The sequence below is a fragment of the Podarcis raffonei genome, chromosome 8 (genome assembly GCF_027172205.1).
Source record: "Podarcis raffonei isolate rPodRaf1 chromosome 8, rPodRaf1.pri, whole genome shotgun sequence".
Lineage (NCBI taxonomy): Eukaryota > Metazoa > Chordata > Lepidosauria > Squamata > Lacertidae > Podarcis > Podarcis raffonei.
This window is the reverse complement of record NC_070609.1, coordinates 16,226,275-16,247,502: the sequence shown is the minus strand read 5'-3', so window position 1 is coordinate 16,247,502 and position 21,228 is coordinate 16,226,275. Positions and strand designations below refer to the sequence as shown.

At 44.6% G+C, this 21,228-nt stretch overlaps 1 protein-coding gene across 6 annotated transcripts; it reads left to right on the top strand.

The window, feature by feature from the left end:
- Positions 1-1,771: 1,771 nt before the first annotated feature.
- On the top strand, positions 1,772-19,490 carry SPACA6 (sperm acrosome associated 6). 6 transcript variants are annotated; one of them, XM_053398155.1, is made up of 9 exons: positions 1,772-3,402; positions 4,255-4,332; positions 9,047-9,115; positions 10,721-10,744; positions 10,857-10,934; positions 11,840-11,943; positions 14,670-14,826; positions 17,355-17,601; positions 19,302-19,490. In XM_053398155.1, exons 2-9 carry the CDS (start codon positions 4,296-4,298, stop codon positions 19,336-19,338), a joined length of 753 nt encoding a protein of 250 aa, XP_053254130.1. In that variant the 5' UTR covers positions 1,772-3,402; positions 4,255-4,295; the 3' UTR covers positions 19,339-19,490. The 6 variants fall into 6 exon arrangements, with proteins under 6 accessions (XP_053254130.1, XP_053254124.1, XP_053254128.1 ...); XM_053398149.1 differs by having other exon boundaries at positions 1,772-3,406; XM_053398153.1 differs by lacking the exon at positions 4,255-4,332 and having other exon boundaries at positions 11,845-11,943.
- The last annotated feature ends 1,738 nt before the right edge of the window (positions 19,491-21,228 follow it).

The following is a 21,228-nucleotide window of genomic DNA, read 5'->3' as shown; positions in this document are numbered from 1 at the left end:
CAAATAAATGGTCACATTTGCATATTATCGCTTGCTTAGCAAATAGAAGTTGTAGTCCTCTCTGTGTTTTTTTTGTTTTGCTTTTTGGGTTTGTTTTTTTTACAACGGAGCTGCCAGGGCTAATGTGTGATCAAATGGGTGGTATCCAAATTCTCAGGCTTTTGTTTTGCTTGGCAGAGAGTGTGTGAGGGGAGACTGTTAAGCCCAAGGAATCTTGAGAAGGGATTTGAGAGAGATAACTTGAAGAGATAACCTGAGAGGAAGGAAGTTTCAGGCACAGAGAAGGAGAACGAAGATGCACCTTGTTTTAAGAGCATGAGATATGTATCGGGAAGGTTTCTTAATGTTTTATCATGTTTTTATATATGTTGGAAGCTTCCCAGTGTGGCTGGGGGCACCCCAGTAAGATGTGTGGGGTATAAACAGTAAAATCATGGAAGGGGATGTCCCTATTTTCATCAGAGAAATGTTGGAGGGTATGGATGGAACATAACCATGGTGGTTATCATGTCTCATAGGAATATAGGAAGCCATCACATACAAAGTCAAACCAGTGGTCTAGCTGGCTTTATATTGTCTGCACTGACTGGCAGAAGCTCTCTGGGGTTTCTCTTGGGCTGCCTCCAGCCCTGCCTGAAGAGAGCAGAGGTTAAACCTGGGACCTTCTGCATGCCAAGCCAATGTTCTGCCCTTGAGCTATAGCCTCTCCTGTTGTCTTTCCTCTAAAACGTCCCAAAACTTACCTTTCTTTATCCCCTTGATAATTTTGGCTGCCCTTTGCTGAACCGGCTTCGGCTCTCTGATGCCATTTTAGGTGAGGGATCTTTGTTATTGACAACCTGATCCTTACCTCTCCCCCCCCCCCGCCAACCTCTCTTTGCTTAATGTATGGATGTGCTGAACCAAAAGTGACACATGGGCGTTGCCAGAATTTTTGATTTTTTAATAAATCAAAGAAGTTGTTGAGCATTTCTTCGGAAATCACAGGTAAAAATGCCCCGTAAATAGGCTTCTGCTGGGCGGTGGAGCAAAACCATAGCTGTCAACCTTCCCTTTTTTTGCAGGAAATTCCCTTATTCCAGGGCCGTTTCCCGCTGCTTTCCGCTGCTATCCTGGATTGTTAGATATCATGTAGACTGTCCCCAGGACAGGTGAGGCTGCTGATCCCTTATTTTCGAGGCTGCTGATCCCTTATTTTCAAATCTGAAAGTTGACAGCTATGAGCAGAACCTCAGATAAATGAGTACTTTCAATACTTTTCAATAATATTTGTGGATCTAGGGAAGGCAGCTGCACCCCCCCCCCAGCTATGCCCATGAAAGTAAAACTGTTCCAGTAGCTCTTCAAACGCCATCTTGGCAGTCAAAATAACCCCACAATTAATTGGTAGTTGTTTGTAACCTTGAGCTCATATATGTTTATATTCACTTGCTTTGATGTGGGTTAATTGGCTTTGCTTTGATGCTATCCTTATCTGTGGCCTTGGAGTGCTGAGCTTTGAGCCCAGAAAGTGGAACTATCTGTAAGACTTGGTATTTGCCATCCAAGCCCTCATCTGGTCAGGTGGAGTGATGGGAAGCCCTGGCCAAAGTGCTGTTTGCCGCTTTGTGTTTATAGAATTATAGAGTTGGAAGGGGACATGAGGGTCATCTAGCCCAACCACCTGCGATGCAAGAATCTTTCACTCGACCTGGGGCTCGAACCCACGACCCTCGGATTCATACCCTACTTCTTTCGTATATCTGCACCCAGCCACACCCACGAACCTGTGGTTCAGAACAGTTGATGGGAAGTTGAACAACCAACCTGAGTTTACCCTTCTCCAAAGTTTGCAAGTCAGTTTTTGAAAGTTTAAACACATAAAAATGTGCATTTTGAGAGAAAAAAATAGTAATAATAGTAATAATTTATTATTTATACCCCACCCATCTGGCTGGGTTTCCTCAGCCACTCTGGGCAGCTCGCAACAGAATATTAAAAACATGATAAATTTACAAATACATACTTAATCACACATATAAATGCACACTTGCTTTTAAATTCAGGCTGATTTTTTAAACAACAACAAGCATACAGAGAAGCCGTTGGTTTGGGTCCACCTTCAGAGCAAAAGAAAACAAGCTTGCTCTATCTTCCATGTGACAGCCCTTTAAATATTTCTTCTTTAAAAATCTTCTTATCCAGGCTAAACATAGCCAACTCCAGGCTAAACATACCCAACTCCCACAACCTCATAACCCTTGATTCCTTCCAAACCCTTGATCATCTCTGTCACCCTCTGCACACATCTCAGCTTGTCGATATCCATCTTAAATTGTGGCGCCCAGAACTGAACATGGTTGGATGGCCATCTGCCTTGTATGATTTAGTTGAGATTCCTGCATTGCAGGGGTTTGGACCAGAAGGCCCTCGGGACCCCTTCCAACTCTACAATGCTAGGATTCTGTGAAGAGGAAGTCTAGTCAGACGGTGAAAAGAAGCAAAAAGCCAGTGCAGCAGTTTTAAAGAGGAATGTATTCTATGGCCTGAAAGCAGAGAAATGCAACTATTTCAAACACGAGTCATTGTGGGTAAAATTGTGTAAGATGGACGAATAGTCTGATTCAACATAAGGAAACCTCTGAGGTGCTTGCATTTGTTTTGTTTTTACTTCAGAGTAGTTTATTTATTTTATATTATCTCCTCTATGAATCACTTCCCATGAAACACCCTGAAGCAATTTAACAGCGATATCGTCAACAAGAAAAAACATATGTATAAAACAATTTCAGATCCAATACATGAATGGATAGGATTTTTAAAAAGGTCTTTAGCAGGTGATGGATGCTTTAGCCGAGATCCCTGTATGGCAGGGGGTTGGACTAGGTGACCTTTGGGGTCCCTTCCAACTCTACAATTTATTATTCCAAAAGGTAGATGCCACCACACTAAAAGCCTACTGCCTACATTATACGTGCTGGTGAGATGGCATCGGCAGGAAGCCTTCTGCAGAGCACAGTGGTTGGTTGGGTACATATGAATGGGCGATGCAATATTTTAGGTGCAAAGACCTTTGACCCTCCGTGGTCCCCTCTTGGAGCTACCCTTCTGCATGCGAGCCATGAAATCACAACCAGCTCTGTGGACCTCCCTTATGACATCACTGGAGAGTTCTTTTCTTGGGCGTGGTTCTTCTCCAGTGGCTTCCTATCCCCACTCAGAAGGCTGGGCATAATGCTTACCATACATTTCCTGCTCCTCTGGCTAGCCTTTTCTGCACAGGCCACAGCTTGCCTTCTCTGCTTCACCACCCAACGAAAACGTGCCCGCGTCTGCCAACACTTCTTTGGCCACCGGGTTTCCCAGCATGGAAACTGCCAGCCGATTATGGAAAGGGCCTTTGCGCGTTTTGCCAAAACCCAGGTGGGTGAGTGCCGTCCAATTGAGCACTGGACCAAAATGGAGGCGGTCACACATACCACCTTCCCCCGATGTGCAATGTTCAGTGTGCATGCTTATGGGTGCTTATAGGATTCCCCGATCTCAGTTGTTTGATTTGAAGTTTCAGGGGTTCAGCTCTTTTCGCTCCAGGTCCACAACCAGAAATATGTTAAGCGGATCTTAACGGACAGGGCCATAGCTTGTCAGTTATCCCAGTGCTGCCAGTCAGTGTCAGCGATACTGAGCTAAATGGAATGATGTTCTGGCTCGATATAAGGTAGCTTGATATAAGTTCCTTGGATAGCTATCTGAAAGCATAGGTAAATGTGACCAACTTGGCCAGGCAACTGGGCTATTGTAGATGATGCCAGGCAAAGGAATATGTGGAGGAAATGCCACAACTGTGGTGCCAGCACAGAGAAGGCCCTTTCTCTGGTGGCCACCAGCTTCACCTCCAAAGGTGGGCTGACCTGGAGAAAAGCTTTCAGGTGAAGATCTGAATAGATTGGCAGCTTCATAAGGGAACAGGTAGCCCTGAAGGTATTTTTCTGCTTGGTTCTCCAACTTGTGTTCGGCTCCCTGACACAGCAGATGCCATTCACCACCTTGACACTGTGCTCCCGAGCTCTGCCCCTATCTGGAATCATAGAATTTGTAGAGTAGGAAGGGACCACAAGGGTCATCTAGTCCAACCCCTTGCAATGCAGAAATATTTTGCCCAGCCTAAGTCTTGAACCCATAATCCTGAGATTAAGAGTATCATGCTCTACTAACTGAGCTACAATGGAAAAGGGACCAGGCCCTTCAACAGCTTCCTATCGTCTTCTTTCCAAGATGCGTCCGAAATTGAGAAGCTGAAGGATATATTTGGCAGAATGATCTTTTTCCTGGAGGAGAAAAGCATGGCGAAGGGTGGGTATAGACTCTTCCATCTTCTGCACAGAACTCTGCATATTTAATTGGATTTCTCACCTACGCTATTCCAAGGTCTCACGGTTGCTAGCGGGAATGTTCTATTTTTTAATATATTTTTTAAAATAGAAACATACAACAACAAAAAATTCAAGATCCAAATACAGTATCGAGATTACTCTGAATCTCCTGACTTCTCCCCATCACTTCCATGGGTTCTAGTGATAATATTTACAACTGCATACCAATACTATCCAGGTTCTATCCTTTCAAATTATCCATACTTTCCGTTAATTTACAAGTGTGGTTAAAATCCTGCTAATTTTTTAACCTGCTTACAATGGTTTTGTCAATAAATTGTAAACTTCCTATTCTTTTTTAAAAGCTCTTGCCCTCTTGATTTCTGAGCTCCGTGTGTGGCATCCGTGTGTGTGTTGTCACATATGTGAACAGTCTTCTCTGGTCCTTTGGTAGCTTGGTACCTGTAATTCCCAATAAGAAGGCTTCTGGTTTTTTGTTAAAAAGCTAGTGGGAATGTTCTAGAAGAGTAAAGTTAAAGGACCCCTGGACAACCGTCCAGTCCAGTCAAAAGCGACTATGGGGGTGCGGCGCTCGTCCCACTTTCAGGCTGAGGGAGCTGGCTTTTGTCCACAGACAGCTTTCTGTGTCATGTGGCCAGCATAGCTAAACCGCTTCTGGCACAACAGAACACCGTGATGGAAACCAGAGCAGCGCACGGAAACGCCGTTTACCTTCCTGTCACAGTGGTACCTATTTATCTACTTGAACTGGCATGCTTTTGAACTGCTAGGTTGGCAGGAGCTGGGACAGAACAATGGGAGCTCACTCTGTTACAGGAATTTGAACCGCCAGCCTTCTGATTGGCAAGCCCAAGAGGCTCAGTGGTTTAGACCACAGCGCCACCCGCGTCCAGGGGTCCTTTACCTTTCTTTACCTCTAAAAGAGTAGCCATGCCACAGCACCCACAGCATGTAGAACATAGAATTCAACCGTGCCCTAAAGGTCACATCCGCACCATAGCTCCGTCCAAACAAGAATCCCGGGAACTGTAGTTCATCCTCTCACAGCACTACCATTCTCACCATCCTTAGCAAACTATTGTTCCCAGGATTGGGGTAGAGGCTATTGTGTGGATGATGGCAGAAGCCTCCTTGAACTAGAGCCTATTTTCTCTTTGTGTGACCAGTGAATTAGCTTTAGTGCAGGACTGGATAACCTGTGGACCTTCGTTGGACCACAGGTCCCATCACTCCTGACCGTTGGCCACACTGTCTAGGCCTGATGGGATTTATAGTCCCACAGCATCCCCATCTCTGTACAGAACCCAGCATTCTCCCATCTGATGGATCTTGGACTGCCACTCTCATCAGTCCCAGCCCAACTGGGCAGTGCTGGTTGGGCTTGATGGTACGAAACAAGGGTGGAGAACCTTTTTTCAGTGTGAGGACTGCATTCTGTTCTGCACAACCATCTGAGACCTAGTGATATGCAGGGCCAGAAGCAAAAGCAGGCAGAAGAACTAATACAATGTTTACCTTTCTTCAGCACGAACACATCCTCTCTATCTTCCATCCAGGCATGGGATGACACATTACAGCCAGGCAAAGTCAGATAGGGGAGACTTCTGAGGGTCAAATGCACCTACAGGTCTGCATTTTGCCCCTGATCCAGAGGTTTGCCACCACTGGTCTAAAACATTTGGGCATCACTAGGTTGGGGGAAGGCTGATCAAGTACATAAACTTTTCTGCCACAATAAATTTCCTGTAGTGTTGGTAAGTCTAAACTTTATATGTCAATACAGAACTCTCTCTTCTCAAAAAATTGTGTGTGCCCTCTGCTCCCATGGACTTGGGAGCATGTCGTACTGATTTCAATGGGGGCTTACTCTCAGGTAAGGCAGCACAATATCACACCCATAATTGCTTTCAAGGGTTCATGTCTCTTAAAGGTTTTGCAATATAAAAAGCAAATTGGGGTTATAAATGGTTCCACAAGGGCACTGTGAGGGAGACAGTAAGGCAGAAAATAAGCCAGGGCTGTCACTTTGTAGAATCAGTGCTTTTTTCTGGGGGGATGCACGGGTATGCATACCCCTAAACATTTTGTGAATCTAATTTTGGCCTCATTGAGGGGCAATATTTCAACATGAGCAGGAAAATGAGAGTACCCCTAAACATTTTTTTTAGGAAGAAAAAGCACGGCGTAGAATAATTCTCAGCTGCTTAATCTTTAAGTTGATTTCAGGCTACATAAATATGCATATCAGAAAAGAACAGTGGTTCTAAAGAGGGGGGAAATCTTCTTGTTTGTGCTTCAATGGGTGCCCATTTCCATAGCGCCAAAAACGAGAACATAAATCTGCCTTAAAATGTGGACATAATTCACGTGTACAGATAAACTTTTGGGAAGAATTGCTGTTGTTTAAATGCACCTACATCTCACCATAGCAGGGGAAACTCTGAAAAGGTTACCCATGTGCCTGCTCAGTCCGCAGCCTGGGAAACTGGCTGTTGTTAGGCAGCTTCAAGGTCCCTACTCTCCTTTCCCAGAGCTCTTTATCTGTAAAAGCACAAAGCTAAACTGTGGAATTCACTTATCCCACGGGAGTCAGTGACGGCCATAAACTCACAATACATTTAAAACATAAATATAAATACATTGCACCATTATACAAAAAAACCAGAACAAAGCAGACCGCATAACAGCCACAGGAAGGTTTGTTGTGGTGCACTGGTAACAAAACAACACCATCTTAGTCTATCAAAAGCCAGCTGGGGGTGGGGAGGGGAGATAAGCCCTTCCTTAGCGCCCAAAATATGTCAGCAGTGGCAATGCTGCAACCCTAACCAAAAAAAAAGAAAATCCATTTTTAAAAACCCCACCTATCCCATGTATGGAGAACAAGAAATTATTCTGAATATTTAAGGTAGGAAAGGTGATTATGATGAGTGATGCTGAATTTTATTATTACGGTCACAGACCAGTTCCGGCTCACTTACAATATCAGGAAAATCATAAGGCACAACAGGAATACATTGAATTGCAATTGGGTATAACACAGACAATACAGATTTAGCGGCAGTTAAAAATATATATTGAATCTTGATCACTAAAATATAACCTAAAATGGTCATTTAAAACCTTAATCATTTGGTAGCACAGCTTGTTCCCTAAGTTTTATGGCAGTCGCACAAAATTTGGCCACCCTTGGCGTGATCTCTCGATCCTTGTCCTCTACCAGGAGTTTTAGACATTGAAGTTCGAACCCATTTGGAGATTTTTGTATAACAGGAGTGATAAATACCTAGCGTATATCCCCATACAAATGGCAGCGTAACAAGACAAGGTGATTAGACGTTGAAATCATAAAATTATATAATTGTAGAGCTGGAAGGAACCCTAACAGTTGTTTTGTTCAATCCCCTGCAACACAGGAATCTCAGCTAAAGCATCAATGACAGATGGCCATCCAACCTCTGCTTAAAAGCCTCCAAGGAAGGAGAGTCCATAACCTCCTGAGGGAGACTGTTCCACCATTGAACAGCTCCTACCATCAGAAAGATTTCCCTGATGTTTAGTCGGAATCTCCTTTCTGGTAACTTGAAGCCATTGGTTGGAGTCCTACCTTCCAGAGCAGGAGGAAACAAGCTTGTTCCCTCTTCCATGGGACAGCCCTTGAGATGTTTGATGGTGGCTATCATATCTCCTCTCAGTCTCCTCTTTTCCAGGCTGAACATTCAGGGAAGGAAATATGTGGTGGGGCTTAGGAAATATGCTTCCATGTACAGTAAGATTGGCCAGTTTCTTGGCTCTAAGGGACAGGGGAAGTAGAACGTACCCTGCATTGGCCAAAGAGTGCTGCCCAACCTTCTCCAGTCCAGAGTTCTCCATAGGTTTTGGATTACTGCTCCCATTACCCATGCTGCCTGGGGCTAGAGGGAGTTGTAGTTGCTCTGAACCGCAGGCCCAAAGTGCAAACTCAGGTTGTCTGCTAAACTTCTGATACACTGTTGTGAATCGCAGACCCAAAGTTGGGTTTGTGGGGGTGGTTGGGTACAGGGATGTCAGAAACATCAGAGCAATCAATTCCAGTGCTTTATTAAAGAAGGTGCAGACTTACAGCAAATCAGCCTGCCAGGTATCCCAGCCTTTATAGACTGCAAGACAGACACTGCAGCAAGGCGATGGCTTGTCCCATGCAAACAATCATACATTCTTTATACACAAGGCATCATAGGTCACTTGGGCCGGCTGTTCCCATAAGGGCATAGGTGGCAAACAACCCGAATCTTGCAGATAGTTCCCTTTCTGGGCTCCTAGCCCAGCATCCCAAACCCACAGATAAGGATAGCATCAAAGCAAGCCAATTAGCCTATATCAAAGCAAGTGAATAGAACCATGTACAGTATGAGCTCACGATTATGACAACTACTGTATTTTTTGCACCGTAACACTCACTTTTTTCCTCCTAAAAAGTAAGGGGAAATGTCTGTGCGTGTTATGGAGGAAATGCCTACGGGTGGCATGCCTACAGATTTTCCTCCTCTAAAAACTACGTGCGTGTTATGGTCGGGTGCGTGTTATAGAGTGAAAAATACGGTACCCATTAATTGTGGGGTTATTTTGACTGCCAAGATGGCCTTTTGCATCCAAAGGAATAACTTGACGCCCTTCTCCATCTGCCCTCATAGTGCCTTATCCCCTGGCAGTTAAAGAAGCTGAGAAGCAGGTTGAAAAAGAGATGGCGCAGCTCAAAGCAGGTAATGTAGAGATATAACTGGACGTGGGGCAAAGGTGCTGCCTTAAAGCTGCCTGTTCCCTCTTTTGAGTCCACAAACATTGTTCCCTCCACCACACAGCCTCCTTTTCTATCTCCAACTTGAAGATAGCTTTGCATCCACGACTAACTGAGCGTAGGTTTTGTCTGGCTGGGTGCATTATCATGTTCCTGGAAAATGCAAGTAGATCTCCTCTTGTAAGTCCCACAATATTTTGCTGGTGTCTCAGCCGTTATTGTGGCTATTAGATGTGATAGCTAAATCAGGCTTGTAAACAAGCCCATAGAAGTTAGTAGCCTGTGGAAATATTTACCAGAGGATGGCCAGACAGCTCCACCAGCCTGTTGCGTTTCCATGCTAGGCATGGAGAAAGCTGCTGGAGTTCCTTTGATATTACTTGGACAATCTTAAAAGGCGATTCGATGAATTCATGGAGATTAAAGGCTATCAGTGGCTCCAGCTACGCTCTCCCTCCAGTGTTGGAGAAAATATATGAATACCAATTGGTGGAAATCACAAGTGCAGAGAGCACTGTTGACTCAGATACTGCTTATAAGCTTCCCATAGGCATCTGGTTGGCCAGAACAGGATGCTGGACTAGGTGGGCCATTGGCCTGATCCAACAGTTTCCTTCTGGCAACCACTTGCTTTTACACTGGACAAGAGGAAAAACAGAACACTCCATTGCTTTTCCTCCTCCATCACCTTCTCACTCACTTGCATGGAATTCATTCTTGCTTACCACTACCAGGCTAGTGCTTAATTACAAGGCTGAATAGACCCAGAAGTTTCTGAGACTGTGTACAATGGAATAACAATTGCTCTGGGGCAAACAACAGGAGAGGTTTTCATGTCCAGCACACAGGCTTCACAGAAGTATCTGGTTGATTGCTGGGGTAGAAGTGGGGATGTGATTTCGGCTGGTCCTGCCCTGCGGCGGAGTTGAAGCAGCCAGAAGCGGTTTAGTCAGATAGATAAAGACAGGAAGTGGTGCCTGAGTGATATAATAAAACTTTTTAATGGGTTGACCCTTGAGGGGAGGGCATTCGGACTCCTCTTCATGTGGTAAATGTTTGAATAGAATCAAAGGCTAGGTGGACCTTTGTTCTGACCCAGCAGGGTTGATAGGGTCTTCTACAAGAAGGCTGGCTTACCCACGGCCCTCCAGCCAGCATGGAGGATGGGAATTTGTAGCCCAGCTATGTTTGGATGGCTACAGATTCTCCACCCATACGTTCATCCAATACAAAAGCTCAAGGAGGCTTGCAAAATTGCAATAAAAAATAAATTTAAAAATGGGTAATAGATGAGAGCTGGCGTGGTGTGCTGAACCAGGACCTGGGAGATCAGGGAGATCAAGTCCCCTACTCAGTCATGAAGTCCACGGGGCAACCACAGATCAGTCACTGTCTCAGGTTCAACCTACCTCACAGGGTTGTTGTGAGAATAAAATGGGGGTGGGGAGAGAAGCATGGACGACACCTCAGTTTAACTCCTTGGATGACAGGTCGGATAATAATAACAACAATAATTTTAAATGTAATAAACAAGCAAACAAATAATGCAATTTCCTCTCCTCCTGTACAGCTCCAGCCTGCATCCCACCGTGTGGTGAGTGCCAAAACCTACCGCTTTCCTAGCCTATCCTCGTTGCCCCTCCGTTCCAGCTTCCCTCCCTGGGTTCTGCTTCTATTCCCATCGCACTCTTTCATCTTCCTCCCAGGGTTCCAGAAAGAGGCTCGCCAATACCGATGCTCGTCTTGCACCATGGTGGACTGCTCGCTGCCCATCGATTGCCCGAGTACATCCCTCTTGGTTCTTCCTTGATTTTCAGGGTCAGGGATATTTGCTGGCCCAGGTGGTGGAAAGATTCTGTGCCAACCGTACCAAGAAGGAACTTGCACTGAGAGCTATGGAAACCACAGAGATGTGGGAGGGGAGAATTGTAGAATTGTAGAGTTGGAAGGATAAGGAAAGGCCATAGCTTCGTGGTAAGACACATGCTTTGCATACCAAAAAATTGTGGGTTCAATCCCTGGCATTTAATTCCTGGTATCTGAAGAAGTGTGCATGCACACGAAAGCTCACACCAATAACAAACTTAGTTGGTCTCTAAGGTGCTACTGGAAGGAATTTTTTTATTTTGTTTTGGCATTTGCAGATAGGGATGGGGAGGGGGCTCCTGTCTGAAACCCCTAAAGAGCTACTGACTAAAGCTTTGATGAAGTTTCAGGGGGGCTTCCTATGTTCCACATTGCCCTGGTGAATGATGCGCATCAAATTGGGCTCACAGCTTAATAGGAGACTTATGTCGTGTGCATTTCAGGGGCGTTGGACTAGAGGACCCTTGGGGATGGTTCTATGATGATTCCATACCTGTGTTAAGTACCTTTGAAGTATGTTCTTTCGCTCAGAAGAATTCTGGGCACTGTAGTTTGTGACCGCTGGGAACTGTAACTCCATGAGGAGCAAACTATCTATTATTGATGTCTTAAACTGGTATACTGACCTTCGTCTGTAGATCTCAGGGCAGTTGACCACATGTTTTGAATGTGCTTTAAAGGGATAGCGCGTACAAGGCCACAATGTTTCTGAGCACCATCTAGGATGAGAAATTTCCCCAATCTGACTTACTCTGCTGAAAAATATATCAATTTGATTCTTTCTCCTCCCCGCTCCCCAATTCCTCATCTCCCAACCTCCCAGTTCAGGATGTGCATAAATCTGAAGGGGACGTGACACTTCTCAGCTGCGGAGTTAAGTTTGAGATTCCTGAAGACGCAACCTTCCGATGGAAATTTGCCAAGGAAGTAAGTGGCTTTTGGGTGGTTGAAAGAGAGCCGTCCTCGCTAACCCCCCTGCTTGTGAGGTAGCTCTATACCAGAAGATTAAATGCTCCTCACAGTGTCCCTTGTTCAAAGGTGCTTTGAGCAAGGTTTTTGCTGCAAAAAACTGCAAAACTTTGACTCAGGTTTGGAGGGGACCCCAGATTTTGGGGTTCATAGTTGATGAAGCCATTCTTAGGGCTTTCCTTAATTCCAAGTGTGTCTCCACCGATTTGTGGTGTAGTCCTGCAAATCTTCATTCAAAAGAAATAACACGAAATCCAATGCAAGTCTAACGGTTTGGAGCCATCACTGCAAGGAGGACTGTGTTCCTGAGGAGGGGTGAGAATGCTTTTGTGTATGTGTAAGTAGCCCAATAATATATATACTCACACAGCAGAATAGCGCTCAGTCTGCAAAGAGGATCATCCCCTGGCAGCTGAAACTGACTGGTCTCAAGACAGTCTTGAAAGTGACGCTAAAACCGACCAAGAAGTCTGGTATTGTTTCATACAACCAGTGCCGGATTTAAGCTAAACAAGCTATAGCTTACACCCCCCAAAAAAATTTAAAGGAAAAAACCTGGATGTACATTTCCAAAATATAAGACAAAAAACAAATAAAATAAAACCTACATACAGCAACAGTGTTTGTGTTGTGTAGGCTCCTATTTGTTATGTGCAAATTATAGGCTTTAGATACCTATTAGGTCCATAAATTATAGGCTTTAGATACCTATTAGGTCCATAAATACCATATAGCATATATTCAACAAAAAAACCAGTGACAATTTGTTGTTGACAAAGGATAGCTGGACATATAAAGGGCCCCATTACTTTCAGTAGCTTAGAGCATGGGTAGGCAAACTAAGGCCCGCGGATCCAGCCCAATCACCTTCTAAATCCGGCCCGCGGGCAGTCCAGGAATCAGCATGTTTTTACATGAGTAGAATGTGTCCTTTTATTTAAAATGCATCTCTGGGTTATTTGTGGGGCATAGGAATTCATTCACACACACCCCGGCAAAAATATAGTTCTGCCCCCTGCTGAAAATGTTTGCAGACCCCTGGCTTAGGGCCTCATCACACCTAAACCCGGCCCTGCATAGAACCACCATTTATTTCTAGAGCCAATGCATCTGTGATCCCTAGATGCAAGCAGCAACAATAAGCCATCGCTATCAAGGTCAAGGGGACCCTGTTTACTTGCAAAGACACCTGGCTTCCTGCTTGTTGGGAACAGGAACATTGGTGTACTTTTTCTGTGGCCTTGCAAGCCTGCACAGATAGTCCTTGGACATTCTGTAATCTGCACAAGCGATCACAAGCTCTCAAAATACAGTTTAAAGGCTACGGCAATGATGAGAAACCTTTTTTTCCCCAGCTGGAGGTCCACATTGACTTCTGAGCAGGCTTCTGGAGCTACTGGTCGGTGGGGACAAAGGCAGATGTGGACAGAGCGAGAAAGGCAAATTTTGTGTTTGTGCAGGAGGCTCGTTCCTACAAACACCCTTCCCTTTCTTTAATCCAGGAAAGCAAAAGGCATTATCAGAGTTGAAGGACACATTCCAGCTGAGCAAAAAATGCTCAGGGAGGATGCGATGTAGGAACAGCAGATGTGGCCTGGGGAGAGGGAGGGTGGAGAGAGGCGAGTTTTGGAAGCCAAACAGAGAATCTCAGAGGGAAGTATTTGACCCCCCACCCCCAGGCTTGAGTTTCCCTGCTCCTGATCTAAGGGAAGGGGCAATGTTTGTGTGCCTGAAGGTGGAACTTGAAAAGACACACACACCAGGTTTTTCTCCTTGAGAAAATAATCTATACACATCCCCCTATATTCCATTACCTAGGGAGAAAGACAGATTTGCTAAAAATGGGGGGGGGGTGTGTGTTTGATTTTGAACAGAGAAATGGCTGGAAAGGAAAAGGTTCAGCAGCCCCCCCACTAGACAATCTGCAGCCGCCTACAGCTGGTTTGCCTGGCAAAAGAAATTCCTCAGGAGAGCTGGGTGGTGGTGCAAAATCGTGCAACTACACACTATGGGTTACACTCGACTAACTTTTACTCAGAGTTGGACCCATCTGAATGAACGGGTCTCATTTGGCCATGGCCATTACTTACAACGGGTCCTCTCAGAATGAAAGTTAGCTGACTGCAGTTCCTCCTGTGTGCAGGTTCTCCACACCTGGGTGCAAAAAAGTGTTCAGAGGATCCACCAGGATTCGCCTCCATCCAGGTTAGAATCTGAGGAAACACCTGAGGGAGAAGAGTCACAGCATGGCTGCTTTAGGTCATTAAAAGCAGTCATAATCATGACTGCATGAGAGGCACACCATATTCAGAGTCATTTTTGTCCTAGCCCTTTATTTTTGTTACCATCGATTTATCATGAATCCTCTAAACCACCGTCTGAAAGCAATTTACACCTAAGATACATAAAAAGCAGCTATGAATGTGAAAACAACAAATATATTTAAAACGCGTCTGAAATCCTAACAAGGAGACACCCATTCAACCATCTTGGACAAAAATGTCCTCGATTGTTTCCGGAATGTACTGGTAGTGTCATATCTCAGCAGGGATGTCATTCCACAGCACAGGGGCAGCCGCAGTAAAGGCCCTGCTCCGAGTTACTGCCCAGGACTTGTAACACTACATTTCCCTTCCTTCCTTCTCTCACTCACCCCTCTTCTCTTTCCACTTCTCCACCTGCAGATCAGAACCAACAAAGTTTTCCTCTTCCAAGACCTGAACTTTGGGTTCAATCCTTCCCTCCTTATCCGCCCCACCCTGGGATCTCACCATGGCACTTTCGCCTGCCAGATCGCCGGGGAGGACGGGGTGCTGGTCAGGAAGTTCTTCTACCTCAACGGTGAGGAGTGGGGGCTTGTGGCACAAATAGGCTCCTCAGAGAAGTCCAGTTGTTTTTGGCTGGTGAGGCCTAGACTAGCTTGGGTTACGTCAAAACCACACCATACATTTTAAGCCCGCTTATACCACTTTAACCAGCCATGGATTCCTCCAAGGAATCTTGGGAACTGTAGCTTGCCCTTTGCCAAGCTACAATTCCCAGTACCACACTTCCCAAGTTCCCCCCAAATACGAGACATCCCATTTTCTCGTGTGAGATCTCAGCAGTTGTTTTGGGTGCCATGCTCTCACCCAACCAAAAAACCCCCCACTTTTGGGGGGTGAGAGCAAGGTACAGGTCACATGACTCACCCAGGAGTCCCAGTTTAGGGTTTTTTTTTAAATGGACATTTTGGAATAGTCTTCATAATCTACAGTTTCTTTTTGGGAAGCAATGGCTGTGAAAGTAGCATAAGAGTAGTTCAAGGCTCACCTTTTTGCCCTGGCTGTGGACACCTGAGAGCTATATATACTTGAGGGACCCACCTTATTTCTGCAACCACAAGTTGCTTAAAATTGTTTTAAATATTGTGCTTTAACCTGCCCTGGGACCTCAAGGTAAAGGGCAAATTAACAAACAAACAAGCAATGCATGGAGTGGATGTGACCTTTGTTTATACAGTGGTACCTCTGGTTACAAACTTAATTTGTTCTGGAGGTCCGTTCTCAACCTGAAACCGTTCTTAACCTGAGACACCACTTTAGCTAATGGGGCCTCCCGCTGCCACCGCGCAATTTCTGTTCTCATCCTGAGGTAAAGTTCTTAACCTGAGGTATTGCTTCAGAGTTAGCGGAGTCTGTAACCCGAAGTGTCTGTAACCCAAGGTGTTTGTAACCCGAGGTACCACTGTACCTGGATAGGGCCAGGAGGCAAATGATGTCGCAGCAATAATATACAATAATATGCAAAGGTAAAGCTTTCCCCATCACTGTGTGCTTGGGATTTTTGATTATTTCCTGCGCATTTGTAACCCGCCCTTCCTGCAAAGATTTCAGGATGTGGTTCATCCTGCCCTTTATCTGAAATGGATAAGGCTGAAAGGCAATGAGTGCTCCAAGGTCATCTGGCAAGAGTTTCGTGCCTGAGTGGGGGTTTTTTTTTGAGCCTGACTCTCTCCCCTTTCCTTTTTGTGTAGGTGGGTGATTTCAACCATAATTGCTCCATCAAAAAGCGTTTGCTCATCAAAAAAGCCTTTTATTTGGCTCTCCCCATACTTGATCCTGTGCCCTGAGCACTGCGCCATGATGCTGCTAGGGGAAGAAAACCAGACTTTCTTTAAAAATAAATAAATAACGACTTTTTAAAAAATGTTTGCATTTTTGCCTGTTGCTCAACTATTAAATAGACAGGAGTTTCTGTCCCTAAAAACCTGGCAACCACGGACTAAATAGTAACACGCTGAATTTGCCACGTCAAATTGGTACAAAAAGCCCTTAACAGAACTGGCCTTTTGACAATTGCCATGTAAAGTTCATCCCACACTTGCAAGAAATTGATCCTTCAGTATGGCAGTGTCCTTTAGTACTCCCTGCTCATTTATATTAGGCAGGTGTTATTGCAGTCTTCTTTTCAGTGACTGCTAAAAACTTTTGTGTTTAAGCAAGCCTACCCAGACATATAAATCTGGCATGTGTGTGTTTTTATACTGTTTATTTATTTATTTTTAACTCCTGGTTTTCTTTTCTTAGAACCATAGAATTCTAGGAAAGGGACCCGAGGGTCATCTAGTCCAACCCCCTGCAATACAGGAATCCCAATACAGTGGTACCTCTGGTTACGTACTTAATTCAATCCAGAGGTCCGTTCTTAACCTGAAACTGTTCTTAACCTGAAGCACCACTTTAGCTAATGGGGCCTCCTGCTGCTGCTGCGCCACCGGAGCACAATTTCTGTTCTCATCCTGAAGCAAAGTTCTTAACCCGAGGTACTATTTCTGGGTTAGCGGAGTCTGTAACCTGAAGCGTATGTAACCTGAAGGGTATGTAACCCGAGGTACCACTGTACAGGAATCTTCAATGACAGAACCATTTAGCCATTTAAGGCCAACCTTTTCCCTAATTCATTATTTTATTGGTAACTTAATGTGTGTTTTGTACTTTGCGTAAACCACTTAGAGGTTTTGACGACTAAGCGGTAAATCCAGTGCATCGTTAACCCATGGAACTCCCTGCCACAGGAGTCGGGGATGGACAAAGTCGTGGAGGGAGAAGCCCATCAATGGTTACCAGCCGCGATGTCAGCATTCTGCCTTCATGGTCTGAGGCAATAATGCTTCTGAATGCTAGCTGCTGTGAATCACAAGATGGGTGAAAACTGTTGCACTCAGGTCCTATAGGCATCTGGTTGTCCACTGTAAGGGCAGGATGCTGAACCACTCGCCTGACCCAGCAAAGTTCCTCATATGTTCTCAAATTCAATAAGATATAGCAAGGTTGGTCTTTCAATGGCGATTTGGCTAAGTGGCTTGGACTTTCCCCTCTCCTCTGCAGTGACGGAGAAGAGACTTCATCTAGAGAAAGAGTTGCAGGAGATGTTCAAAGCCATCTTGAACCCCCCGCCGATGGTAGAGGTTGCGGGCGAAACATGGGGAGAGGAGGTGCAGACCAACCTAACCGACTCAGAGATGCCATCCTTGGAAGAGATTCTCTCTGGGCCAGACTTCCTCCACAAGAAGGTCGTTGTCTTCCTCATTGTGGGGATAGCCATGCTCTCAACGCTGGCCACTATGATAGCAATGTGAGTTTCCTTGCAGTTCTTCCTGCACAGAGGGCTGGGATTCCAAAATAAAGCGACTTGCTTTATTTTATCTCGCATTCTGTTCACCTCATTTTACATATAAAAATGAAAAGTACTGAGGCACCGGTTTCCTTGCCTGGAACAACCTCAGCTCAGGGGTAGAAGATGTGTTTTGCACATAGAGTTGTCCAAGCTTCAGTCTTTTGGGGAACAACTTCTATAAAGGTAGACAATACTGAAAACAAGATGGACAATGAGTGCAAGAAGATTGCTGGCAGGGTCAGTTCAGTGGCCAATCTCACAGTGGCTTGTCAATTGATTAAAACTAGTAACCTGCCTTTTAAACCAACTAACTGATTAAACCTAAGGCTGTCACCTGACTAAATAAATCCGGTTGAGTTGCAAAACTACACCCATTTACCAGGGAGTTAGCTCCACAGAGTAAACCTGCATGGGAAGGCCATTGATCAACGAACTGATTAAATCTGCTCAAATCTGCATATGAGAAACACCCATTTTAAAGAGGGAGAAAAGATCATTCCTGATTTTTTCCAGATAAGGTTGGCATACCCAAAGAAGATGCGTTTGCCTCCCTCCTCACACACAAGTGGAAGAATGGTGCTCACCATCTCAAGTGTGTTGTAAATAAGTTATATTAAACAGTGTTTTTTTATCCCTGGGGGTACACTTACCCCTAAACGTTTTGTTTAAGTTTGGCCTCATTGAGGGGCAGTATTTCAATATGAGTGGAAAAATGAGAGTACCCCTAAACAATTTTTAAGGAAAAAAAGCACTGATATTAAAAAATGTGATTGAAAAATAAACAAATAAATTCTTAAGACCACATATTTAGTGCCAGGTATATATATATATAATGATAGTTACAACTGGCTAATAAACAAAACAGTTGCAACTCTAGTTACATATATTTTATTTTATTTCATATTACTGCAATAAACAACTCAATAGTAGCCAATTTGTTCAGCATCAGCTACACTTCCTTTGTCATTCAATAAAAAGAAATTTGCTCGCCTGATTTTCAGTGGAGTCAAAGTTCTGAAGCAAATAAATAAATAAATGTTTTTCAGACGGATCCATCCATTCATAGTTTTCACCTATTTGAAACCTTACATGCTTAAAACAATTTAAGAACGGGCTTAGGGATGAACAGAGGTAGAGACTCAACCATTCATCCGTCCCTGGTTACATTATATTTGAAACCTTGCATTTTAGAGCAGCTTTTTTTCCACCCAACAGATTTTTATTTTTAGAAGTCTTTTGTATTCCTACATTTTTGCACTTGGAAGCCTCAGGTTACTTTTCTCATCTCTCAAAAAGAGCTGGGTTTTTAAAAATAGTTTGATCTGTTAAACCCTGGAAGTTTAACTACCCCAATTCCCATTGTTAGAGGGAAAAGTTGTCCTTTCGAAATATTTTCCCCATCTTCGGGAGCTCCCAAAAACACATTAAAAAGTGCTCTGTTGTGCATTTAGCTCTGCTGGTTAAATTTGGCCGGCTAAACATCCTACACATTTTTTTGTTTTGAGATTTAAAGGTCCCTTTGAGATCAAGAGCACTTTCTCCCACATAAGAATGCAGCCTTGATTAATCTTATCTCTTAAGCAGCTGCTAAGAGATGTTAGTTTTAAGTATTTGGAACAGCCATTGAACTAAGCATCAACTCTCCGTTTGCTCCTTAGGACAATTTATCGCTGGGCTACAGACATCAAACTGTGAATTGGGAGGAACTTCACAGAACATTCCTCCCTTCCCCTCTACCAACCCCTTCTTTTTGCTGTGCCTTGGTAAGGACTGTACAACGATGACATCACCATTACGACACAATTAAAAGAATAATAATAATCCAGGTCACACATTGGAACTTCTAAGGACAAGTTATGAGTTTTGCAATTTGTACTCAAGTACTCAGGATAATCTCTCTTCCATTTAATGACGGGGTGGGTGGACTGGTGACTAGCAAAAACTCCGAAGCGTGCATCTGTCTGTCTGTCTGTCTGTTGTTGTTTGTTTGAGCCTGTCTGAGCCTGTCACAACAAAAGGAAAAAGCACATTGGGTCCTGTCTGGGCTGTTTTAGACGTTTCTCCTGCACTCATCCCCATTAAGAGGTCCCCCCCCTCCAAATTTCTGCAGAGCATAGGGTTGTGCCAAGCCTACTGATATCTCCTTCCTGCTAAGCGAGCAAGGCACTCAAATCTGAAAATGGAGAGATTAGAAGACACAAAATCTACAAGGACAGAGCTGTATTACAGTATAGCTCAGTGAGAGGGCATCTGCTTTGCATGTAGAAGGTCCCAAGTTCAAGTCCTGACAAGGCTTGAAACCTTGTAGAGCTACTGCCATGCAGTGTGGACTAGATGGACCCACTTTCTGACTGGACCTGCCTGCTGCAGTGAAACCAAAAGAAGTTTTCTAAATGGAAATTAAGCCAAGGATTATGAGCTGGTCCTGCAACAAAATGTTGCCATGTGGCCTGTTCCCTGTTCAGGATTCCGTTCCCTCAACACCCAGGTTCCACCCCATCCCTGCAAAAGTCCGTCTGTATTCCACGTCACGGGAGACAGTCAAGTAAGAAACTAATAGTGCAAAGTAGTAATTTATTAACATGGGAATTAACACATTCCTCTAGGACAGGGTTCGCCAAACTTGGCCCTCCAGCTGTTTTTGGACTACAGCTTCCATCATCCCTAGCTAGCAGGACCAGTGGTCAGGGTTGATGGGAACTGTAGTCCCTAAACAGTTGGAGAGACCCAGGTTTAGGAAAGTCCGCTCTAGGAATTACTAGAAGGGTGGGAAACCTGTGCATCTCCAGATGTTGTTGGAACTCCCATCAATTTCAGCCCGCATGGTAGGGATAATGGGAGTTGTAGTCTGGCAATGAATGAACACAGGTTAACCTCCACTGAACTGGTCACCTCGCCTCAAGAAGGATATTTGGGGAAGTTCAGAAAAGGGCAGACAAAATGATTGAGGGGATGGAATGGCTTCCCCAAGGTTGCAGCATTTGGGACTTTTTAGTTTATAGAAAAAGCAAGTAGGAGATGACATGATATATAAGTTTATACTAGGCATGAAGAAAACAGAGAGAGAGAAGTTTTTCTTCCTCTCTCATACATAACACTGGAACTCAGGAACATCCAAGGAAGATAAAAGAAAGAGTTATTCAGGCAGTTAAACTTTGGAACTCACTGCCACAGGAGTCAGTGATGGCCACCAACTTGGGGGCTTTAAAAGAGGACTGGGCAAATTCATGGTGGGCAATGCTAGCCATGGTTACTAGCTGCAACGGCTATGCTGTGCTTGCACAGCTGGAGACAGCAAAGTGTTGAATATCATTTTATGGAAAGCACAGGAAGGAAGGAAGGAAGGGAGCGCTTGGGTCCTGCTTGCAAGTTTCCTAAAGGCACCTGGTTGGCTGCTGTGAGAACAGGATGCTGGACTAGAGGGGCTAGTGGCCTGATCCTGCAGGCTCCTCTTACATTCTCATGACTCGAGCAGGGCTGACGAATCTGTGGCCCTCCAGAAGTTACTGAGCTCCATCTCTCATCAGTCCTGGCCAGTATTACCAGGAGGCAGGGATGATGGGAATTGTAGTCCAGCAACATCCT

Excerpts from the sequence above, each read along its gene's own strand:
- SPACA6 (XM_053398149.1), top strand. The coding sequence starts at position 2,965 with ATGGCATCGGCAGGAAGCCTTCTGCAGAGCACAGTGGTTGGTTGGGTA. Across the intron at positions 3,407-4,254 it reads TTTTGCCAAAACCCAGGTGG|ATGCGTCCGAAATTGAGAAG; the intron begins GTGAGTGCCGTC and ends CTTCTTTCCAAG. Across the intron at positions 10,745-10,856 it reads AGCCTGCATCCCACCGTGTG|GGTTCCAGAAAGAGGCTCGC; the intron begins GTGAGTGCCAAA and ends TCTTCCTCCCAG.